The sequence below is a fragment of the Garra rufa genome, chromosome 5, assembly GCF_049309525.1.
Source record: "Garra rufa chromosome 5, GarRuf1.0, whole genome shotgun sequence".
NCBI classification, from domain to species: domain Eukaryota; kingdom Metazoa; phylum Chordata; class Actinopteri; order Cypriniformes; family Cyprinidae; genus Garra; species Garra rufa.
This window is the reverse complement of record NC_133365.1, coordinates 32801521-32826921: the sequence shown is the minus strand read 5'-3', so window position 1 is coordinate 32826921 and position 25401 is coordinate 32801521. Positions and strand designations below refer to the sequence as shown.

Here is a 25401-nt window from a genome sequence, read left to right as displayed (position 1 = left end):
GTGAGCTCAGTTTTACATCTGAATGAATCTTCAGCGCTCCTCTTCCACCCCCTCATATCTGCCAGCGTTTGTCTCTGCATTACACACACTCTTAAAAAATGAATCACGTCACTCCGTGTTTATCACCATTTCTCAGTGGCCAGTAGGTTGCGTTTGAGTTAATCAGTCATTTTTAGCTAAGACTATTTATAGGACAAGTATGTCAGTAGCTGTGGGCTCTATCTCTTTCTCTCTCTCTTTTAGCCTTCTCTCTTTCTTCCCCCATTCTTTTTTCTCTCTTTTCTTCTTGTCTGCACAATCTGTATTCCTTCCCTCTTCTCTTATCTCTGTTTCCATGCCCTGTCCTTATTTACAGGGTGTGTTTGTTACATTTATATTGCATAAGCGACTGAGGCTGCTATAGTCCAGGAGGTTGGTTCATAGACTAACCCACATGTTCTGATATTCATATGTTTATGCAGTAGGTTGTTTGCTCATCAAAGAAATGTTTAACCTCAGGTTAGGGCTGGGCCGATAAACGATATCATATCAAATCGCGATAAAATTTATGTTAATAACGATGATAAGCTCTAGACATTTTTTGCTCGATATGGATTAATCTAAGAGCCAATCACACAGTAGAAATATGCGACAACAGCCAATCAGCGTGAAGCATGCGTGTGCACGTCAAAGTACAAAGTTCATTTCCTACCGCACTTTGCGAAGCAAACTTAACACCAGGACGACAAAAAAAAAAAAAAAAAGAGTGGAAGCAGCGACGAAAGTGAAACTAACCTCGAATTATTATCCAAAGATGTTGAAATTGTCGACAAAAAAGGTAGCGCGAATTCCATTATATGAGTGGTTTGGCTTTCTGAAAAGTGACTCTCAGCTCAGCTGAGAGTTTGGCGCGATTGTTAAAACTGAAACCGAAAGCAAAAAACGCACGCGCATTCAAAAGCAATTTTAATCCCCCTTGTTTAGAGAGTGACTCCCCAATGCACGCAAATTAGGCTACATGACATATCTAGGCTGTTATTAGTATGTAGGCTATGATAGGTTGAGTATGTCTATAGCTCTGTGTCATGCTTGAAATATTCGGTCTCTATTTGCACTTTGAATATTTAGAGAGTAGCCTACTTTGATTATGGCTGAATTATCTGCACTTAATACGATTAAGAAAGAACTGTGTCGTAATTTTTTGTTATTTATACTGTAGATTGTTTCAAAATGCAGTGGTTGCCTCTAATTTAAATAGCTCAACCTATAATAGAGAAAATAAACAATTGTGTTAATAATAATAAATAAATAATTGTTACAAATTATGTTTTTAAATTTTATGTTTACATTTTGTACATTTACTCTCATTTACCATACTCTGTCACAACTTTTATTTTTTAAATTTATTTTAGTAAGGTGTTTTAAGGCCAAATCTGTAATCTGTTTTTGTTAATAAACTATACTTTAAAATGTAATTTAATGAACCCTTTAATTTTTGTGGCTTTAGTCATTGTTGGGATACTATTTTAAAGCTGGCAACATCAACAGCTTATATTGAAATATATATCGTTATCGTTCAATATGGGGAAAAAATGATCGAGATTACATTTTTTGCCATATCGCCCAGCCCTACCTCAGGTGTAGCAAAACTAAAATTGTCAAAAATAAGCTAAATTGGGGAAAAAACAGCACTCTTGCTTCTATGATATTGTTAAATTAAATCATATGTGACCCTGGACCACAAAACCAGTCTTAAGTAGCACGGGTATATTTGTAACAATAGCCAAAAATACAATTTATGGGTCAAAATTATAGATTTTTCTTTTATGCCAAAAATCGTAAATTTTCTACTGTAAATATATCAAAACTTAATTTTTGATTAGTAATATGCATTGCTAAGAACTTCATTTGAACAACTTTAAAGGCGATTTTCTCAATATTTAGATTTTTTCCACCCTCAGATTCCAGATTTTTAAATAACCGTATCTTGGCCAAATATTGTCCTATCATAACAAACCATTTATCAATAGAAAGCTTATTTATTTATGTATAAATCTCAGTCAGGGTCTTCAGGGTCACATATGATATAAATATAAGACAAAAACCCATGTAGGGGCTTTTCTGGCCTTTATATATTGAATATTAGGAAAATCAGCTTATGCGTTTAAATTTGTTAATAATTTGAATACATTATTTTTTTCCATAATTAATTACACTAAATTAAATCATCAGCACAGAAAAAAGGTATTTCCTAGCCTTAAGGCATCTAAATTTTATCTGAAACACCCAAAATTGATAAGAAATACACATGTCTCTACTGCATTTGGGATATTTACAGTTTGTATACCGCATTGCCAAACAGAGGTAACTAATGATAAGATGCATTAATTACTCATTACTTATGACTTATGGGGGAATGATTTCTTATGATGCTCAGTACATGTAAAGATGTATGTTTATGCATGTATATGTTTCATACCTTAATGATAGCTTGTGCCTACTCAAATACAGGACTAGATGCTTGTTATGAGGCCACGCCCCCTTGCCCTGTTTCTCCATGCTAATTAGGCTGTCTAACCAGTAGCGGCCTACTTCTGTTTGACGCTTAGCAACACCCTGTAGAGTTCAGTAATGAAACAGCTATTATTAATTGGTCTCATTTCCTTACCTAATACTTTCACTACTTGATAGCTCTCACTATCTTTCACCTCTTTGGTATCTCTTTATTAAGCAAGCTTGACTCAGTAGAGACATTTATAGTGGCTTGATGTATTCATTTTCATATTCACATTTATATATAACACACATATATCACAGTTTCCATAAAAAATATTAAGCAGCACAACTGTGTGTATCATTAATAAGAAATGTTTCTTGAGCATCAAATCAAAATGATTTCTGAAGGATCATGTGACATTGAAGACTGGAGTAATGGCTGCTGAAAATTCAGCTTTGCATCACAGGAATATATTACATTTTAAAATATATTACAATATAAAATAGTCATTTTGAACTGTAATAGTTTTTTTTATAATATAGCTGTTTTTACTGTATTGATAAAGAATATAAATTCCTTATTCCTCGGCTGGGATCGTGCAGAGCCCTTTGAAGCTGCATTGAAATGCATTGAAAAACTGGAATTTATTTTTGAAGAAAGATAGACATGAACATTTTGGATGAAATGGCTGGTGAGTAAATTGGTTTTAGAATAAATAATTAGTTTTAGAGTGAACTTATCCATACTTTTGAATGGTATTGTACACTGCTGCTCAAACTGTTGGGATCAGTAAGACTTGTAGTGTTTTTAAAGAAGTCTCTTATGCTCATCAAGGCTGCATTTATTTGATCAAAAACACAGAAAAAACAGAAAAAACATGTTTTTTATTTTAATATACTATAAAATAAATTATTCCTGTGATGCAAAGCTAAATTCTAATCAGCTGTCACTCTAGTCTTAAGTTAGAAATCATTCTAATATGCTGATTTATTATTAGAATTATCAATGTTGGAAAAAGTTGTGCTGCCAAATATTTTAATTTTTTTTAAGGATTCTTTGATGAATAACAAGTTAAAAAGAACAGCATTTATTCTAAACATATATCTTTTCTAACAATGTAAATCTATGCGATCACTTTTTGTTCATTTAACACATCCTTGGTGAATAAAAGTATTAATTTCTTTCAAAAAGAGAAAGAATAAACATGTACTGACCCCAAACTTTTAAACAGTATTGTATATAGTTAGAAAACCTTTCTATTTTAAATAAATGCTGTTCTTTTTAACCTTTTATTGATTAAAGAATCAAAAAAGTATCACAAAGTTCCAAAAAAATAGTAAGCAGCTGTTTCCAACATTGATAATAAATCAGCATATAGAATGATTTCTGAAGGATCGTGTGATACTGAAGACTGGAGTACTGATGCTGAAAATATAGCATTGTGTCACAGGAATAAATTACATTGTAAAATATATTCACATAGATACATGATAAATAGATTTTATTTAAAATTGAAATAATATTTCGCAATATTACTGTTTTTTTTTCTGTATTATTGATCAAATAAATGCAGCCTTGATGAGCATAAGAAATGTCTTTAAAAACCTTAAAGTGGCAGTGTATATATAAAAACCTTACTGATCCCAACGGCAATGTATATATATATACTGTGTGTGTGTGTATGTGTGTGTGTGTGTGTGTGTGTGTGTGTATGTATGTATATATATATATATATATATATATATATATAATATTTCAAGAAACATACAAAGAATAAGAAGTATCTAAGAAAATGTACAAACTAAATATTTTAGATATCTAATATTTTTAAATTTTAAATAAATATAAATATCAGTATAATTACTTACTGACTTATAGTGTTAGTAGACTTTCCTAAACTAACTTTTTTGTTAACGTCAGTTCCAGAATATATTCCAGAGTAGCGGAATCATCAAAACATTGTGGTATAAACAGGCTCAGCCATACAGAGTGCAAAGTTGCCCATAGACTATTGTACATCAATTAATAAGCTTTTTTAATGGTTTGTTAGGATAGGGCAATATTTGGCTGAGATACAACTATTTGAAAATCTGGAATCTGAGGGTGCAAAAATACCAAATATTGAGAAAATCGCCTTTACAGTTGTCCAAATGAAGTTCTTAGCAATGCATATTACTAATCAGAAATTAAGTTTTAATATATTTAGGAAATTTACAAAATATCTTAATGGATCTTTAATTAATATCCTAATGACTTTGGCATAAAATAAAAAAAATTGATCATTTTAACCCATACAATGTATTTTTGGCTGTTGCTACAAACATACCCACGCTACTTAAGTCTGGTTTTGTGGTCCAGGATCACAAATGTAATATTGCTATGTTACTCAACTACACCACATCTGACCCCATCTGCACACTCTATCCAAGCTCCTTCCATTCCTGCCTTCCCTAATTTACAGGTCTGTCCCTGGCTGTGCTCTGCCAGTGAATCTGTCTTGTGGGTATTAATACTGTCAGAGTGGATGGGAAATTAATGGTGCATGTAGTGAAATTAAAGCCCTGCCTAATGACTGCACCTATCTTCTTCCTGACCTTGTCTCTCACAGCCCACAAGGGCACCGGGGTGAACCGTAAATCTCACATATCCATCTCTATAACCTTACAGTGTATGTGTGAATGCACTTTATCAATGAAAGCTGTGGAAATAAATGTGCGCGTGTTCACGCTAGAGCGCTGGGTTTACGCGAATCTGCATGAATGAAAGGAGGTGTGTCTGTGCGCGGGTGTTGCGTGATGTGTGTGTGCATGCAAATGTGTGTTCGCTAACTCAAGGTTATGCCTGGACATGATTTATTTTTTCGGCATTCAGTTTTGTCCCCTCGCCTTTCTCTGAATGGGCCGTTACAGGTTCATAAAAGATGCATCATCTACTGTAATCATGTGTGAGCATGTGAGGGCTTTTGCATTTACCTGCTGTATTCACAACCTCCCTTGCTTCCCCAGTCCCTGCTTCTGTTGTCATAGTAACCCTCTGATGATAACAATAGGGCCTAGAGGTGTTTTGGGAGGGTTCAGGGGGAAAAGGACGGGAAAGGAATTAAGAGAGAAAGAGCGAGTAGAGGCGGAGGGGGCAAAAGAGCTACTTCTCCAGCTGATTGCCATAGCTCATCAAATTCCTTCACATCATCGGCACTATGACTCACCACAGCCCTGCCCAAACACTCTCACCCACTCGCACTTTCTGACTCTCTCTGATTGCTCTGTTTTTGCTTTCTCCCACCACTGATGTCTTCACATCATCGCTGTGATGATGCTAATTAAGTGCATGACAACCATGACCACTTGTATATTTGGAAGGCTCATCTGCTGTTGACGTCCTGCAGTAGGATTGTCTAGGCAGAGCGGCAGAAATGGCTTATGTAATCATATGCGGGTATCAAGGTTGTAGGGTTGATTTAAACACAAACTTGATATTATAGTTATTAAAACAAACCGGCGATTTAAGCAATGAGTCACAGGGCCTTGATCATATTCACAAAGCAAATTCAATTGCATAGAAGTAAGTTTGGTAATATGGGGAAAATAGCATTTACCTTATATCCCAAGTTTCATTTTCTAATCGGTTATAAATGAATAAAAATACATTAAAACATTTGAAAGGGACAGTTCACCAAAAAATGAAAAATGTGGCATCATTTACTTACTCTCATGTTCTTCCAAGCCTGTATGACTTTCTTTTTTCTGTGGAACGTAAAAGAAGATATTTTGGGAAATGTCTGAATGGTTGTTTTTGTGACTCTACAATTTGAGTCAATGGTCACCAAAACCATAAATTTGTATCAAATTACTTGTGATAAGATTTTCTAGTGTTGAAGGGTTAGTTCACCCAAAACCTCATGATGTTCCAAACCCAAAAGACCTTTGTTCATATTCGGAAATTGTTGAATAAAGTCATTATTTTTTGTTTTCTTTGCGCACAAAAAGTATTCTTGTAGCTTCATAAAGTTACTGTTAAACCACTGATGCCACATGTACTACGTTAACAGTGTCCTTACTACGTTTTTGGGCCTTGAACGTGTCAGTTGCATTGCTGTCTATGCAGGGTCAGAAAGCTTTCGGATTTCATCGAAAATATCTTAATTTGTGTTACGAAGATGAACAAAGGTCTTATGGGTTTAGAACGATATGAGGGAGAATTTTCATTTTTGGGTGAACGAACCCTTTCAGAAAGTCAAGTCACAGTTATATAGCACTTAATGAAATAGTTAAAGCAGATTGCAAAGTTCTTTAATCATGAATTCAATAAAATTTCAGCTGTAAAAGATTGTCATTAATGTTATTCAGCTATCAGATGTACACTTCGCAATATGCATATAGCCACAGCTTGCAATATTTGGAGCCATGAACAAAAGACAAAGAGAAAATCACTCACTGCTCTTGCCTAAATAACTTTTGTAGCTTAAATAAGAATCAGTGCATATTGAATTCATAGGGAAGACAGAAGAAGCAGTGTTTTACTTTCTCTTTTTATTATTCAGTTCCTAAACTGAGGTTAAAATGATTACACTAATGTTAAAATGACATTTTTATGTAATGCTAGAGCAAAACACTAGCGTTCACTTTCAGAAGTCGTTGTAGGGGTGCTTTCTTCTTACAAAAATGAAACCAGTATGCTAGATATATTAGAATGAGAACGAGCTTCATTCACCAAGTGTGCGCAGACACAAGGAATTTGTTGTGGTTTAACAGGAGCTCTTGATACATACATACATACATACATACATATAAATAACCATTGATATACTATACATTTAATACATACAGTCTCTAACTTCTGCCTATATGGATCAACGATTTTCTCAAACTTTCTGTTCAATCAAATGCTCTCTAGAATCCGAAGCATCCCGTCCCCTACACTATAAATAGACACTTTTTGATTTTCACTTGGATGTACATGTCAGTACGGAAGATCTCACTTCTTCCATTGCATTGTGATTTTAAGTTGTCATATGAACAGGACATTTCCGGAGCCTCACCTGTTAGTACATACGTTTTAAATCCCAAATTCTGACTGTATAAATCAAACACTTAGAAATTGGGTTTGGTTTTGCTTGTAATTTAATGGCTTTAATTTCTAAACGGATAAATTGATGCCTGAGTAACAATAAATGGGGCATTAATAAACTGAATTTGGCTGTGTTTCTCTTGTTTGTTCTCTCACACTCCTGCAGGGATCTGCCTCAATATGGACACAAGCAGTGGCAGTCCTATTTTGGCCGAACATTTGACGTATACACCAAGCTGTGGAAGTTTCAGCAGCAGCACAGGTCAGCCCTCTAGATGGATCTATTTTTGAAACAGAAAGGTCTGTTTTTTTTTTACCAAAAGCACGGAAATAAAGCAGGTTCTTTGGCTTAGAACTACATAAGACTGAAGATTTAACATGCTTGATCAAACTTCCCTCTGATATCTTCTTAGCACCAGTGATGTCAACAATAATGACAGATGATTTCTTATTTGTTTTTGCATTGCTGGAAAATAGACAAGTCCTGGACAACCGGTATGGTCTCAAGAGGTGGCAGATAGGTGAAGTGGCTTCAAAAATTGGCCAGCTGTACTACCATTACTAGTAAGGATCTTTTTTAACACAACTCTTTATTCAGCTTGTTACAAACAGTGTATTTTTTTTTACACATTATTTTTATTTTGTCTTCTTCAGCCTCCGCACTTCAGAAACAAGCTACCTAAATGAAGCCTTTTCCTTTTATTCGGCCATTCGCCAACGATCATATTACCACCAAGTCAACAAAGAAGACAGGTGAAAACAAGCTACAGTCAATTGCACTGAGCAAAGTTTATACTTATTTGTTTTTATTTAATATGTTCTGAAAAGAACCATACTTACAAGTCTTCAGTTTATTAATCTTGCCCCGTGTCCTTTTGCGCAGGCCAGAGCTGGTTGTAAAAAAGCTGAGGTACTATGCTCGGTTTATCGTTGTTTGTCTGTTGCTCAACAAGATGGACCTGGTTAAAGTGTTGGTCAAGGTAAGTCATGGACAGCACACCAAACAGTTACACAATTTTAGTCCATGGCTCTCTATTGATATTCAGTTGGACAGAGGTTCTTGCCAAAAGATCAGTCAGCACAGACAGTCTGTTGGCCACTTAAGCAGCTGAAATTAAGATAAAATTCATGCCTCATCAATTTTGGCACCCACCGTTTAAGTAAAATTACACACTGTCAGACATTACTTGTACACATTTTGTAGGTTTTTTTAATGTAATATTTTGTTTAACAAAGGACTAATCCCTATACTGCCAACAATGTACTGTTTATGAGAAGAAAAACACAGTAGGGTATATATGGGTGTGTCTGAGACCATCTGTGGTGTCTTTTTCTGTAGGAGCTGTCTGAAGAGATTGAGGACTACACTCAACGCTTCAACACAGAGGACCAGTTAGAGTGGAACCTGGTGCTGCAGGAAGTTGCTGCTTTTGTGGAGGTGAGATTATTATTATTTTTTAAGTCTCTTGCAGTGCATAACAATTCTCAGTATTGTATGAGTAAAAAGTCACCATGAAACACCACTGACAGCTCATATCGCTTCCATAAAGTAATGCATTAGTTGTAAATTTTTGTAGAAGTAGAAACCTAGAGTTAGAAACCTAATAATGTATGAAACAGATTCATTTATTTTTTACTATTAAAAATGTGACTGTCATTAGAATATGAAGTAAATTCATATAGTTATTTAATATCCAGTATTCAATCCTAAAAAATACATTTTATAAAGTCTTTTTTATTTAAAGTCTATTTTCTTTTAATGTTTTCAGTGGATACAGACCTTGGTTAAAAAAAACAACAACTGTTCTATATGACAGGTGGTTGGGGGAGGGGCTGAAGCATATGAGGGCACATGAGGTGAAGCAAGCTATGATTTTTTTTTTTCATTGGAATAATATACACCAATTCATAAATTACACTACTGTTCAAAAGTTATAGATTACACTACTGTTCAAAGTCAGATTTTTAAAATGTTTTTAATGCTCACAGAGATTGCATTTATTTGTTCATTCACAATATAGTTATTTTTGCTTTAAATATGGTCTTTATGATGTACATTTTTTTGATAACATAGAAATGTCATAATTCCTGTCACCAGTGTCAATATCACAAAAACTAATACTAGCCTAAATTAAAAAAAAAAACTCAAGTTTACTAAAGAGAAGTAAACAGTCATCGACTAAATAAGAATAAGAAACTAATTACAAGCAGTAGGACCAAAAAAACTACAGTAGAACAAATAAATAAGAAATGCTACATGCATTGTATAAAGTAATTAGACGAATAAAAACACTACATATTCTTCACTGTGTAAATTAAATGTGACCTAGACCACAAAACCAGCCTTAAGTAGGACGAGTATATTTGTAGCAATAGTCAAAAATACATTGTATGGGTCAAAATTATAGATTTTTCTTTTAATCCAAAAATCATTAGGATATTAAGTAAAGATCATGTTTCATGAAGATATTTTGTAAACTTCATAACGTAAATATATCAAAACCTAATTTTTGATTAGTAATATGCATTGCTAAGAACTTCTCAGTATTTTGATTTTTTTGCACCCTCGGATTACAGATTTCCAAATAGTTTTATCTCAGCCAAATATTGTCCTATCCTAACTAACCATACAAATATGAAAAACTTTAAAAAATGGACCCTTATAACTGGTTTTGTGGTCCATGGTCACAAATATATATTTCTTCTTAATAAAGTTACAAGATTGATTTAGTCAAAAGCAATGAGAGATTTTCTCTCGTTTGTTGTTTGATTAACATGAATGACAAACAGCAGGAATATTAGACTGCTGTCACTTTAAGACCTACCAGGTCCAATATACTGTTACACATTTGTTCTGTTTCTCAGCTGTTTGCTTTCACTTAAGACTTAAATTACTGTTTACGAGAATACTTATAAAGACATGCATTTTGACAAAAAATTTGACAAAAAAATGTTTATTCTCCCATGCTCAATGAGCACCGTTTTCACGTGCGCACGCCTCTTTGACAGTGCTCAGAAACAGTCCATCGGACAGCGCACACATATAGCGAAATAGGTTCTATTTAGCTGATGATTGCATTTAAATGGCCTAATATCACTTGTTTTTAAACCACAGTGCTTAAAAATGCGTGCAAACGATACGTTTTCATGATCACATAGCACAGCATTGTCACATAATCAACCTGAACAGTTACAACAGTAAGTTACATATTATTAACATTTAAAATTGTGATCAATGTTTGCAGCAATTGTGCTTCTTTTCGTATTCTTTGATGAAAAGAAAGTTCAAAAGAACATTTATATGAAATAGAAATCGTATGTAACATGAATGTCTTTACTTTCACTTTTGATCAATACTGTATGTAGATCCTTGCTGAATAAAAGTGTTAATTTCTTTTAAAAAGTAAATCAGGTTCATTTTTATTACTTAACCAGATAAATTTGTCAAATGTGCACTCTCAAAAGCACAGTATCTCAAATGTTATACATTTTTCTACACCTTTACTGTTACTTACAGGATAGGTTTAGTTCACTCTATAAGAGTTTTGACACTGTTTATGAAAAATATTCATATTTTTTGACATTTGTGTCTTTCTTTTGTACTATTTTTCTACCTACACAGGCAGATCCTCTTATGGTTCTAAATGATGACAATGGCGTGGTGGTCATATCCAATCGGTTGCAGGAGGGCGGTGTGCCCTCTCTTGAACAGGGCATGGTGGTTGGCCAGCTCACCTTGGCAGATGCGCTCATCGTTGGCAACTGTAACAATCAGGTGGGAGTACAGTACAGCAAAACACCTAGCAGGCTGAACAAGTTACATAATATGTCAAATTCAAGCAGTGCTTTCTTATGTAAATGATTAGGCACTTCAAACTTGTCATGTAGGTTATAATAACTAAAGTGTTTTATTGTAGTTCAGTTTTTGTAACGGATGGATTTTGTCTGGTATACAGGTGAAGTTTAGCGAGCTGACCATCGATATGTTTCGCATGCTTCAAGCGCTCGAGAGGGAACCAGTGAACTTGGCCACACAAAGCTCCAAGCCAGGGACACTTGTAAGAGAAGACTCTTACACTCTTCCAGTCACTCTCTATGTTGAGTGTTTCTGAGTATTTCCACCCTTCCTCCCTTGCTATTTCAGTACTTCACCTTTTTCCAGTGGCTCTCTCACTGTTCTTTCTCACTCGGCCTGCTCTCAGTGTCTCTCTATTCCTCTCTCACTCATTTATCTCTCTCATTATAGGAGCCCAATGAAAAGCCGGCCAAGAGAGAGAACCCTCATAAATATCTCCTCTACAAACCAACCTTCAGCCAGCTCTACACTTTCCTGTCTGCCTCCTTCAAGGTTTGGCTGATGTCATTGCAGTTTTTAGCACCTGTCAATTTATTGTCAGTCCTTCCTGTCATTTACATCCTGGTTCGACTCTATATTGCATCAAGACCTTGTAGCAGACATGATGATTAATCTCAAATCAAATGTTCTATATATTCTGAGCTACTGTACTCCTAAATGACAAATTTTGCTTTTAGCAAATATTCACTACCGTTTAAAAGTTTGGGGTCACAAGATAAAAAAAAAAGAAATGTATACTTATATTCATCATGGATGCATTAGATTGATCAGTAAAGACTTTTACATTGTTTGTTTATTTAATCAATAATTTATCCACAAAAAAGTAGCACTATTGTTTACAACATTTATTATAATAATAAGAAATCTTTTTTCAAATATTAGCATATTTGATTTCTGAAGCATTGTGCAACACTGAAGACAACTGCTATAAATCATCACAGGAATAAATTAAATTTGAAAATATATTGAAATAGAAAAGTTATTTCAAATTGTAATAATATTTTACAATATTACTGTTTTTAGTGCATTTTTAATCAAGTACAGTTGAAGTCAAAAGTTTACATACACCTTGCAGAATCTGCAAAATGTTAATTATTTTCCCAAAATAAGAGGGATCATACAAAATGCATGTATAGTGCTGTCCTGAATAAGATATTTCACATAAAAGACATTTACATATAGTCCACAAGAGAAAATAATAGTTGAATTTATAAAAATAACCCTGTTCAAAAGTTTACATACACTTGATTCTTATTACTGTGTTGTTACCTGGATGATCCACAGCTGTGTTTTTTTTGTTGTTGTTTTGTTTAGTGATAGTTGTTCATGAGTCCCTTGTTTGTCCTTAATAGTTAAACTGCCTGCTGTTCTTCAGAAAAATACTTCAGGTCCCACAAATTCTTTGGTTTTTCAGTGTTTTTGTGTATTTGAACCCTTGATGGCCCAACAATGACTGTATGATTTTGAGATCCATCTTTTCACACTGAGGACAACTGAGGGACTCATATGCAACTATTACAGAAGGTTCAAACACTTACTGATGGTTCAGAAGGAAAAACAATGCCAAACAATTAAGAGCCAGATGTGTACATTTTTCTTATCTTGCCTAAATATCATATTTTTTTATTTAGTACTGCCCTTCAGAAGACAAAAGACAAAATAAGTTAAATTTACTCTGATCTTCAAATTAAAGAGTTCTCACCTCCTGGCTCTTAATGCATTGTGTTTCCTTCTTAAACATCAGTAAGCATTTGAACCTTCTGTAATAGTTGCATTCCTCTTATTCTGGTAAAATAATTAACATTTTGCAGATTCTACAAGGTGTATGTAAACCTTTGACTTCAACTGTAATTAGCATAAGAGAAATTATTGAAAAATCTTACCAACCCAAACTTTTGAACAATGTACTTATTTAAAAAGTTCTTGAGTTCTCTTTTTAAGGTCCAGTTCTCACTATAAACTAACTATTAACTATGACTTTTACCTCAATAAACTCCTAATTACTGCTTATTAATGGTTAGTTAAGTTTAGGTAGTTGTTAAGTTTAGGTATTGGGTAGGATTAAAGGATTAGTTCACTTCCAGAATAAAATTGGACAGATAATTTACTCACCCCCTTTTCATCCAAGATGTGCATGTCTTTCTTTCTTCATTTGTAAAGAAATTGTCACAGGGAGAGTCAGAGACGTGCGGATCCATTCGCAGCATTTATTCCAAACAAACACAAAGGGGCAGGCAGAAATCGTGGTCAAAACAGGCAGAAAGGTCGGGGCTGGCAGCGAGAATCAAAACACGGGAAGGAGTCCAGGAATCAAAAACACAGGAAATCAAACACGGGAATAAACGCTCGGAAATAATGACCAGAAGGAACAATAAGACTTTGCAGAGTGGCTGTGTGTGGGAGAAGCTTAAATGCAGTCAGTGTGATGAGGTGCAGCTGTGAGCGGTAATCAGTAAAGTGAGAGCAGGTGAATGCAGTGATTAGTGCAGTGGCTTGTGGGAAATGAAGTCCATGAAGTGTGGTGCAAGAGTTCATGATGACAGGATAGACCAGATACGTGACAGAGCCCCTCCCCAAGGAGCGGCTTCCAGACGCTCTAACCACCTAATGAAACCCGGAGGGTGGTGGAGCGGAGGCGGAACAGGGGGAGGGATGGAGGGCCAGGTCCATGTGGGGGTACTGGAACTATGAACTGCGGCGGAGCCGACGGAGGGAGAAGCCATGGTGGAGGAAGGGTTGGCTCCTCCATGGGGCCGACCGACGGAGGTGGAGCCGGTGGAACCCGAGGCGGAACCAGAGAGTCGATGGTCCTGGGCGACACAGAGGATCCGGAGGGCCAAGGCGGAACCCAAGGCTCTGGCGACCCCGGTGGAGATGGAGGTCCGGAGGTACGCAGCGGAGCCGGAGTGACAGAGGAACGAGGCTGTGCCCACGGGAGGGAGGAGGTCCACAGAGCCGGCAGGACGGAGTGACGAGGCGCAGCCGGAGGAGTAGAGTCCAGAAGCGAAGGTGGGGCGACGACTGACCGGGGCGGAGCCGGAGAGACGCTGGAGCCCGGAGGAGCTGGTGGGCCGACGGCCGACAATGGAGACGAGGGAGCACAGAGCCGGGGTGGAGCCGCAGGGTCGGAGGGCCGAGGTGGAGTCCAGGACTCTGAGACTGGAGGTGATGGTGAGGGATCCTTCAGTCTGGACATCGATGGAAACTGGCAGTCCCACGGCAAGTCCTCTGCACCGAAGGTGGGATGTGGGTGAGCAGAGGGACTGTCAGGAGACAGAGGTGGCGGGACTGGAGCAGCAGGGAGGGTGGGTGGGAACCCACACAGTCCATGCATGGCCTCCGTGACCAGAACCGGGCAGACAGGAATCTCAGGACGACTGGATGGAACCAGCGGAGGCTCTGGAAGACTGGGCTGAACCAGCGGAGGCTCTGGAAGGCTGGGCGGAACCAGAGGAGGCTCTGGAAGGCCGGGCGGGACCAGCGGAGGCTCTGGAAGGCCGGGCGGGACCAGCGGAGGCTCTGGAAGGCCGGGCGGGACCAGCGGAGGCTCTGGAAGGCCGGGCGGGACCAGCGGAGGCTCTGGAAGACCGGGCGGGACCAGCGGAGGCTCTGGAAGACCGGGCGGGACCAGCGGAGGCTCTGGAAGGCCGGGCGGGACCAGCTGAGGCTCTGGAAGACCGGGCGGGACCAGCGGAGGCTCTGGAAGACCGGGCGGGACCAGCGGAGGCTCTGGAAGGCCGGGCGGGACCAGCGGAGGCTCTGGAAGACCGGGCGGGACCAGCGGAGGCTCTGGAAGACCGGGCGGGACCAGCGGAGGCTCTGGAAGGCCGGGCTGAACCAGCGGAGGCTCTGGAAGGCCGGGCTGAACCAGCAGGGGCCCTGGAAGGCTGGGCTGAACCAGCGGAGGCTCTGGAAGACTCTCTTGAGGAGAGGGCTCTGGACGGCGCTCTTGAGGAGCGGGCTCTGGAGAACTGGACGACCCCAGCGGAGACTCTGGAGGGCTGGGCGTCTCCAGCGGAGACTCTGGAAGAGCAGGCTCTGGGCGAGCGGTCACAGGAGGGCGCTCTGGCGGCGCGGTCACAGGAGGGCGCTCTGGCGGCGGAGACTCTGGAAGGCTGGGCGGAACCAGCGGAGACTCTGACTTGGCGGTAGCCATCTTGTGCAATGGCTCTGGAAGGGTGACCATCTTGAGAGCAGACTCTGGAAGGGCAGCCATTTTGCGAACAGACTCTAGAAGGGAGGCCATCTTGTCAACAGACTCTAGAAGGGCGGCCATCTTGTCAACAGGCTCTGGAAGGGTGTTTACCGTGGGAACATTGTTGTCATCCTTGATTCCCACAGTAAAGGGAGAGCCACTCATTTGCAGAGCAATGTCCACGTAAGTTTGTAGAGTCCAGCCAGGTTCAAACGTGGGCATCAGTGAAGCCAAAGGCTCTAAAAAAAATCATCAGGCATCCATCATCCATAGTAGACTGATTAGCCAATTCGATGAAGTCCATCGCATACTCCTCAATAGTCCGCTCACCCTGCTTGAGACGCATGATCTGTACAGTGGTGTTCGTGCTGGAACCGGATGACACCATACTCGCTGCTGGATCCTTGTAGTGGCGAAGTCTTCTGTCACAGGGAGAGTCAGAGACGTGCGGATCCATTCGCAGCATTTATTCCAAACAAACAAACAAACACAAAGGGGCAGGCAGAAATCGTGGTCAAAACAGGCAGAAAGGTCGGGGCTGGCAGCGAGAATCAAAACACGGGAAGGAGTCCAGGAATCAAAAACACAGGAAATCAAACACGGGAATAAACGCTCGGAAATAATGACCAGAAGGAACAATAAGACTTCGCAGAGTGGCTGTGTGTGGGAGAAGCTTAAATGCAGTCAGTGTGATGAGGTGCAGCTGTGAGCGGTAATCAGTAAAGTGAGAGCAGGTGAATGCAGTGATTAGTGCAGTGGCTTGTGGGAAATGAAGTCCATGAAGTGTGGTGCAAGAGTTCATGATGACAGGATAGACCAGATACGTGACAGAAATTATGTTTTTTGAGGAAAACATTTCAGAAATTTTCTTCATATAGTGGACTATGGTGCCACAAGTTTGAACTTACAAAATGCATTTTAAATGCAGCTTCAAAGTGCTCTAAATGATCCCAGACGAGAAAGAACGGTCTTATCTAGCAAAACGATCGGTTACTTTCTAAAAAAAACTTAACATTTATATACTTTTTAACCTCAAATGCTCATCTTGTCTAGCTCTCATCTCATTTTCTTCTCCAACTTCAAAACATCGCTTTCTAAATCGCTGCAGAATTACCGACCCAATGTTTACAAAGTGAATGTGCAAAGACGGTCAAACGGCCCTAACTGTATTGAACAGGAGTACACAGAGTATGCATGCAGAGCTAGACAAGATGAGCATTTGTGGTTAAAAAGTATATACATTTTCTTAAATATCTTTTGAAAATGACAGATTGTTTCACTAGATAAGTCTCTTCTTCCTCGCTGGGATCGTTTAGAGCCTTTTGAAGCTGGATTTAAACTGCATTTTGGAAGTTCAAACTCACGGGCACCATAGAAGTCCACTTAAATGGAGAAAATTCCAGAATTTTTTTCCTTCAAAAAACATAATTTCTTTACGACTGAAGAAAGAAATCATGAGACATGAACATCTTAGATGACAATGGGGTGTTTAAATTAATTATCTGTACATTTTTGTTCTGGAAATGAACTAATCCTTTAAGGATGTAAAATATGGTCAAGCAGAATATGCGCTTTATAACTACTAATAAACAGCCAATATGCTAGTAATATGCAAACTAATAAGCAATGTTCTTTCCTCTAAAATGTAAAACGTATCCTTTTGGCTATTTAAAATACAAAGCAGCCCCTCCATGTTCCTCTCCCAAATCTGTTTCAATAGGAAACACGTTAACACATCTCACAGAGTGATTTTATGGGGCTTTTAAAGCCTCAGGATCTCATTATGATTCAAGAGTCAAGGGCGAAGATAAATAAAACAGCTGTATTTCTGTACAATTACTGCATTCTTGTTGTCTATCCCATGTACTAGTTTGGGTTCTGTTGTCTCGAGTGACACCTCATGCGTGAGCGTGCGTATAGCAGCATGGCATGCTACCGGGGTGTTAGCGTGTTACTATCTGCTCTGCTGTAGCGTAGCACCTCAAGAGTGTGAGGAAAACCCACACGCGCACATGACTCAGATACTTGTGTGCGTTTGCTATGCAGCTGTTCATTTTTAACTCTCAGACGCTCCTATTTTTAGGCTGTTTTCCATCTTGCTTCATGTTTTGTTTAGATAAATAATGACAAGTAATTTTCACAGGCACTTGCGTGTGCTTTTTTTTTAACCATTTCCTGTCATTAGCTGTTCTGCATGTGTGTTTCTCAATTTACAAAGATGAATACTACCTCCTGTTATATTTCGAAATGTGTTATTAGTCTTAAGGGCGTTACTGAGATGGTCTGGCTGTGTAGCACTTAGCGTGCCATTTGAACTTAATAATTAGCTTGCTATGACACTGCTTTACCATTTGTACTATTGTGAATGTTCTGATTTAATTAGCCGATTTAATGGATTAATTTTTCTGTTCTAGTGACTGAAAGTTTTCTTTTCTTTCTCTGATTGTTTTATTGCTAGGAGCTGCCAGCCAATAGTGTCCTGCTGGTGTATCTCTCTGCCACTGGAGTGTTTCCTACTGGACGCTCGGAGAGTGAAGGTATGCCAATGTTTTTAGAACACTGTTGTTCTGACTAGAATATTAATACTCTTAATATTTACATAAATATATACTAAATATACACTATCAGCCAATTGTTCTTTAAATGTTTTTTTTTAAAGAAGTCTCTTCTGCTCACCAAGATTGCATTTATTTGATCCAAAGTACAGTACATTTTAAAATATGTTTGCTATTTAAAATAACTGTGATTTCAAAGCTGAATTTTTAGCATCATTACTCCAGTCACTTGATCCTTCAGAAATCATTCTAATATTCTGATTTGCTGCTCAAAAAATATTTATTATTATGTTAAAAACTGCAGATTTTTTTTTCTTTGGTGAATAGAAAGTTTAGAAGAACAGCATTTATCTGAAATAGAGATCTTTTGTAACACAAATATTTTTTATCACTTTTGATTAAAGCATCCTTGATAAATACAAGTATTGATTTCTATAATTCCTAAATCAAAAATAAATACTGACTCCAAGCCTTTGAATGGTATAGTGTATAATGATACAACATTTATTTCCGATAAATGCATCTATTCATATCTATTCATAAAGAATCCTGAAAAAAATTTACTCAACTTTTTTAAATATTGATAATAATAATAATAAAAATGTTTCTTAAACAGGAAATCAGCATATTATAATGATTTCTGAATGATTATGTGACACTAAAGACTAGAGTAATAATGCTGAAAATGTAGTTTTGATCACAGAAATAAATTACATTTTAAAATGTATTCAAATAGAAAACAGTTATTTCGAATAGTACAAATATTTAAAAAAGTGTTTTTGATGTACTTTGGATCAATTAATACAGATTTGTTTAGCAGAAGAGACCTTTAAAAAAAAAAAAACCTTACTGTTCAAAAACTTTTGACTGGTAGTGTAAACACTTTTGAAAAGCTCCTCAACCAATCAAATAGAACAGAAGTTGATCCACTTAGAAAAGTAGAAAGATTTAGAATCTATACAGGAAGGTGTATATAGGAATTATTATTATTGAACATCACCTTTTCTTTATTTACAGGGCCTTATGACTTTGGAGGTGTCTTGACCAATACTAACCGAGATGTGGTAAACGGCGAGATGGTGCAGAAGAGAAACCAGGCACAAAAAGAGATGCACTGGTGAGCTTTCATTGACATCCATTTTGTTCTAATCTACTGTACATAGAAACTAAAACATGATTACTACATGTTTGAGACACTAAGGTGTTATTTAACACGCATGTATGCACAAATGTGTTTTTCAGTCTCCACCCAGGAGACCTTTTCCCCTTCACCAGGAAACCTCTGTTTATCATTGTCGACTCATCCAACAGCACAGCGTATAAGGTGAGACATCAACTCTCCGTGTCCCTTTCTTTGTCACACACTCGCTTTTCTTCCGTCATTGCAGCATTCTGTGACATCACAAGGCCATTTATTATTCAAGAGCAGCCATGTGGTTGCTCTATAAATACAACTATATGACTTCTTGACTAGAATATGAGAATAGTTAGCAGAAAGAGACCTGTTGTAGGGACACAGTTGTAGTTTTTTGTTTTTACTCACGGACTGATGTGATCATCCTTTGTTTTCGTTTTTTTTTTTATCCTCAACTGATTTTCTTTATTTGGCTGCTTAGTTCAGTAATGTAGCGCCCCCTTGTGTACATTTGTAACACATTCACATTGTGTACTACCAGAGCAAATATACTATTAAGAATGATTTTTCATGTAACTCTAGCTTGCTGACTTCTTGTCTGTCTACAGAATTTCTCCAATCTGTTTGGCCAGCCACTTGTTTGCCTGCTTTCTCCGACAGTGTATCCGAAGAGCATGCAAGGTTTCCTTTTTTTGTTGTTTTGGCAGTGTGCTAGGAGACAGGAAACGTTTTTAATATTTGCGTAACATTTTTGTCTTTTCTGTGTAGTAGGATTGTCTGTTATTTATATTGAGAGTCTATTGTATTTTTATACTGTTGTTTTCTTCTTTACTCACTCGCAGACCAGTGTCAGCGTGGGAGTCTGTTTACTCTTTTCCTTTACAACCCCCTCATGGGCTTCCTGTCTGTGTGTGGACTGAGCAGCATGCGCTATGGATTGTGGGAAAAGGCCCAGGAACTCCTACGGAAGGTTTTTCACGACATCGGCCAGATGATCACGAGTTCCCGAGTTATAGGTAATGCCAATACGTGCCGTCATCCCTTTTGTATATGGTTTCGTTCATTTTTTTATACTTTATTGACAGATTGGACCATGCAATAGGTATATATTTCATAGTTTTCCCATTGACTGTCTTCCAGATCAGGCCTATCTGCAGTTTTATGGCGATGAATTTCTGCGTTTGCTCATGATCCGTTTTGTGTTCTGCTGCACCACGCTCCGATTACACAAGCTCTTCCGGGTAAGTCTGAACTGTATAAATTTTACACAGTCAAACCAAAATGAATTCATACACCTTCAACATTTCTCATATTATCACAGTTTATTTGCTATTAGTTTAGAAAATGGTAATAAAATATGACAAGAACTCAAGAGGTAAACTGTGTCAGAACGTCTAGGTTACGAAGGTAACCCACGTTCCCTGAAGGAGGGAACGGAGACGTTACATGGGATCTCGCCTGAGAGACCGATCATCTCTGAGCCTTATATAAAAAGGCCAATTGCAAATTGGCGAGTGGACGTGCGCGTCGGCCACTCCCCCGTACATACGGGTATATAAGATGGCGGCGCGCATCACTCAAACAGGTTTTCGCTGAAGAGCCGTCAAGCCGGCGTCAGCGCGACGCCAGGGGCGTGGCAGGGGAATGTAACGTCTCCGTTCCCTCCTTCAGGGAACGTGGGTTACCTTCGTAACCTAGACGTTCCCCTTCAGTCGAATCACTTCGACGTTACATGGGAACTAGCCCTATGGAAAAGGCCACGACCCTGACGCCGCGTTACGCAACAACTTCACGTGCTGACAAGTATACGTGCCGGCAGGCGAAGTGTAACGTAACCTTCCCAACGCCCCGAGGCCCAATAAGGGGGCCCTTCCAGGGATGCCAGTTGTGCTGAAGCATGGGTTGGGGGGGCGGAGCACATGAAATCTTTACATGTGGAAATGAGAATAATTCAATATATCCATAAAGGTTTTTAGGGATACACGAGGGAAACAGCGGTCTCCTCCGCTGGAATAATAAAAACTAAGCCACAACCTGCGGGGCGAAGGAGACCCAGGCAGGATCACAGTGCAGGACTACTCCGCGTCTAGCCTTGACTGCGGGGCAGGAGGACCCAGGGTTCGCCGGAGGGAACATTCTGGGAAATAGCGCACGGATCCACGTGGGAATGGCGCCGCAAACCGACACCAGCCGGTCTTCCCGCTCACCTGTGAGTCCTCATGTTAGGACACGGGAGAACGGCCTCTGCGCAAGGTTGTAGAACCAAGCGAAGGTAGGGTGTCGCCCAGCCCGCAGCTTCTGGTTTTTACATCTGCTGGTGAGGTGCCGTGACCCAAGGATCATAGCTGTCCCTGAGTATAACAGGGAGAAGGCATCTACCACCCATTTAGCCAACCTCAGTTCGGGGAGCATTCCCTTTCTGCTGAATCCCGAGGCAGATGAAGCTGCTTGGTGCGGCTGAAGTGCCGAGTGATTCAAGTTTCACATATTTAATGACACAACATCGCAAGGCTGGGTCTGCCTCCTCCAGGGCAGAGCTTGCAGGTTCACCACCTGATCGCGGAAAGGCGTGGTGGGAACCTGGGGCACTGGGCCGGGGTCTCGACGGTAACGTGGAAGACGCCGGGCCGAATTTCTCGACACACTTTGCTGGCAGAGAAGCTTGTAGGCCCTCTTGATGGGAGCCAGGGCAGTCAGGAGCGCTGTCTTAATGACAGGAATTTTAGCTCGACTGAGGCCAGTGGCTCCAATGGAGCGACCGCGGCCCTGAAAGGCGACGGGGAGGTCCAAGAGGTATGAGGTGCGTTCTAAGCACCTCTGAGGAACCTCAGCTTTAAGCACCTCTAAGGAACCTCAGCTTGTCGATATCCTACCCTCTTAATGGAAGCCAGGGCAGTCAGGAGCGCTGTCTAATGACAGGAATTCTAGCTCGACTGAGGCCCGTGGCTCCAAGGAGCGACCCGTGGCCCTGAAAGGCGGCGGGGAGATCCAAGAGGTATGAGGTGCGACGGGGGGGTCCCAGAGGGTAAGAGGTGCTACTTGACAGAGAAAACTTGTAGGTCTCCTGCCCTCTTGACGGGAGCCAGGGCGGTCAGGAGCGCTGTCTTAATGACAGGAATACTAGCTCGACTGAGGCCAATGGCTCAATTGGAGCGTCCCGCAGCTCTGAAGGCGACGGGAAGGCCCCAAGAGGGTGAGGGGTGCGTTCTGGGCACCTCTGTGAAACCTCACGGTCAGTGAATGCTTGCCTACTTAGCTCCATCTACTGCATGTGATACGCGGCGAAGCAGCGGCATATACTTGGAGAGTCGAGGGGACAGCCTGCGCTCAACTCTCCTGCAGGAAGGGAAGCATTACTGCAGTCGTGTATCTCTGTGGAAAGCCAGCAAAATAGACCTCATCTCAGTGCGCAAGCCTGCCTAGTAAGGGAGCTCGGTACTGAGTGATAGTTGTATCACGGTCTGTGAAGGCCGGAGAGGTCTGGGGTGTCATACCGTGCCCTACAGGGAGGGACTGCCGCGAGGGAACGGTTACTAAGACCTGAGTCCGGGTGGGCCATTGTTGTAGCGCAACCAACAGACTTACTCCTCGTCCTCCCTGGACTTGCACATTGTCTGTGCAAGGAGGCTCGCTGGGGAAGGGCGTACTTGGGCCCCGGAAGTCAGCTGTGAGCCAGCGTTACTCAGAAAGAGGCAGCTGGCAAAGGGAGGAATCGGAAGACGAGCGAATGTGGCTGGCCTACCGATATACTCCAAACTAGCTGCATCACGGGGTGGAGTCGCCATCCTGCAGGTGGGTGGACTGCCGTGAGAGCCGAGAGGCTGCACGGTTGAGTTTCCCTGCTTCAAGTGAATGGCAAGTAGCAAATCTGCCACGTTGGACTCCATGGGAGCAGATGGGGAGGTTGTAAACCTCTGTCGTACATGGCAACCCAACCCGTGGTAGCCACGGGCTGGCTTGACGGCCAAACTGCGGGAAAACGCCAGTCCGGAGTGGGCCGAGGTGCCATGCCCATCATGGGACTCGATCGTGCTGAAGCGGTCTCACATGAACAAGCTTAGCGGCTCTAAGCGGCTTAGAGCTGTCATGTGCCCCAGGAGCCTCAAATTTGAGAGGACCGCTATGTTGTGCCTGATTGACTCAGGAACTACAGCACTGACTGCGCGCTCCTAGTAGTAAGGCGGGCTGTCTTGTGGACCGAGTCGGGCTCCCGACCGAGGGAACGGATTCCTTCGGTTGGCCTGAAGGACCAGATGGCGGGGGTGCCGAAGCACCAGGTCCCCAAGTTCGCACAACGGAACTCACGAGTGGGCTGGCAAAGCACCAGTCGAAGAGACGGTTGATGATGCGAAGTCCTGTCTGCCGAAGAGGAGACAGGGGAGCTCCCATGGCCTAAAAAAGGCAGGAAGGAGGGGGACTGGCCAAATGGAAGCACCCCACGCTGAAGAGCTCGACCCCCGGAGCAGACCGCCGAGGGGGTGTGTGTCGGGGGGAAATCGAGACGCGACAGCGGGTGCCCTTCAGGCAGATGGCTGCAACCCAGCCCTGGAGACGGAAACATACCTGTATGTGCTTCGTCGTGAGCGAGTGTGCCGACAGCCTGAGAAGGGATCGGGACAGAGCTCCATCCAGGGCGGATATTAACCCACCACACTTAACTGGACACGTGAAGTCGGGACTGAGAGATCCCGACCTCGTCCCGGGGGAGGGACAGGCTGGATCGCGTCCTTCGCCAGTAGGAACGCGACCTCCGCAGGCAGAACAGAGGCACGCCTGCCCGAATAAGAATGTAAGGGGTACCTCTGAGTCTGGGCGGACGCCTGGGGCCGGGCCGTACCGTCCGTATCAACCAGCGTAGTGGTATCAAGGGAACGTTGACCGACGTGACCGTGGTGGGGCAGCCTAAGGGGAGACAGGGAAGGGGACAGAACCCAGAAGGATGAGCGTCCTGGGGAAGTGTCTAAGTGCACTAAGCAGTGCTTACCTTCTTCCCTGGATCCCGCGCTGGCGAAGACCAGCCGCGAGTCTGGTTCCGAGGAGTGTAAGTGCTGCTCAGGAAGGAAACTCGAGGCCGAAGCCAGAGGTGAGAAATTTGCTCTTTTTGAGAAAATGTGGGTACCGTCGACCGTTGGCCGACGGCAGCATTGAAGCACACAGTGGCTCCCGGCCCTCCACCGGGAGCGGGGAGCGTAGATGTTAGCATCCCCTAAGGAGCAGTCTCAATCACCTCTGGAGGCCCGCGTCAGGGACGTTTCGCAGTTTTCTTGCGAGTGTCTCGGGCCGGTCCCTGTGCCGCGGGCGGCGCCACTCTCCTGCGGCTGGCTCTGCGCTTGCGGGCCCTTCTCGCCGACCTGGCGTCGTGGGCCTCCGCAGGGGGGCGAGCCGTAGATGTTGCGGCCGCAGGGGGGCGCCCTCGGCGACGTGCAGGCGGAGGCGGTGCCTCCGGCGGCGGGATGGAAGCATCGCGGCGGGGCAGGATGTGAAGCGCCTCCGTCTGTCTCTGGGCTGCCGAGAACTGTTGGGCGAAGTCCTCGACAGAGTCGCCGAATAGGCCCCTCTGGGAGATGGGAGCGTCGAGAAAGCGTGCTTTGTCGGCATCTGCCATCTGGGCCAGAGAGAGCCATAGGTGTCGCTCCTGGACCACAGCCGTGGACATCACCTGACCAAGGGCCCGCGCCGCGACCTTCGTCGCACGAAGGGCGAAGTCGGTGGCAGCGCGGAGTTCCTGCATCGTACCTTGGTCAGGACCACCCTCGTGCAGCTGTTTCAACCCCTTGGCCTGGTAGACCTGCAGGGTCGCCATCGCATGCAGGGCCGAGGCGGCCTGGCCCGCAGCGTGAAAAACGCGGCCCGCAAGGGCGGACGAGCGCTCACACGCCTTGGACGGGAGACGCGGCCGGCCCCGCCAGGTGGCAGCGCCACGGGGGCAGAGTTGCACCGCCATAGCGCGCTCGACCTGGGGAACCGACGCATACCCCCTGGCCGCCCCGCCATCAAGGGTGGCGAGGGGAGAGGAGCTGGGCAGCGGGCGAGATGAAAAGGGCGCCCGCCAGGTCTTAACCAGCTCCTCGTGCACCTCCGGGAAGAATGGCACCGGGGGAGGGCGAGGCGATGCCG

General features: G+C 42.0%; 1 protein-coding gene across 3 annotated transcripts in view; it reads left to right on the top strand.

The window, feature by feature from the left end:
• scai (suppressor of cancer cell invasion) overlaps positions 1–25401 on the top strand; it is a 61269-nt gene that overhangs the window by 29989 nt on the left and 5879 nt on the right. For 2 of the 3 annotated variants that reach the window (XM_073839774.1, XM_073839773.1), the window contains exons 4-17: positions 7710–7805; positions 8021–8107; positions 8198–8296; positions 8427–8523; positions 8883–8981; positions 11166–11318; positions 11500–11640; positions 11790–11891; positions 18053–18131; positions 19167–19266; positions 19392–19473; positions 19893–19965; positions 20127–20300; positions 20425–20525. In XM_073839774.1, coding sequence (XP_073695875.1) covers positions 7710–7805; positions 8021–8107; positions 8198–8296; positions 8427–8523; positions 8883–8981; positions 11166–11318; positions 11500–11640; positions 11790–11891; positions 18053–18131; positions 19167–19266; positions 19392–19473; positions 19893–19965; positions 20127–20300; positions 20425–20525 — 1483 coding nt within the window. The remainder of the gene's footprint in view (positions 1–7709; positions 7806–8020; positions 8108–8197; positions 8297–8426; positions 8524–8882; positions 8982–11165; positions 11319–11499; positions 11641–11789; positions 11892–18052; positions 18132–19166; positions 19267–19391; positions 19474–19892; positions 19966–20126; positions 20301–20424; positions 20526–25401) is intronic. The other variant, XM_073839775.1, reaches the window with a different exon arrangement.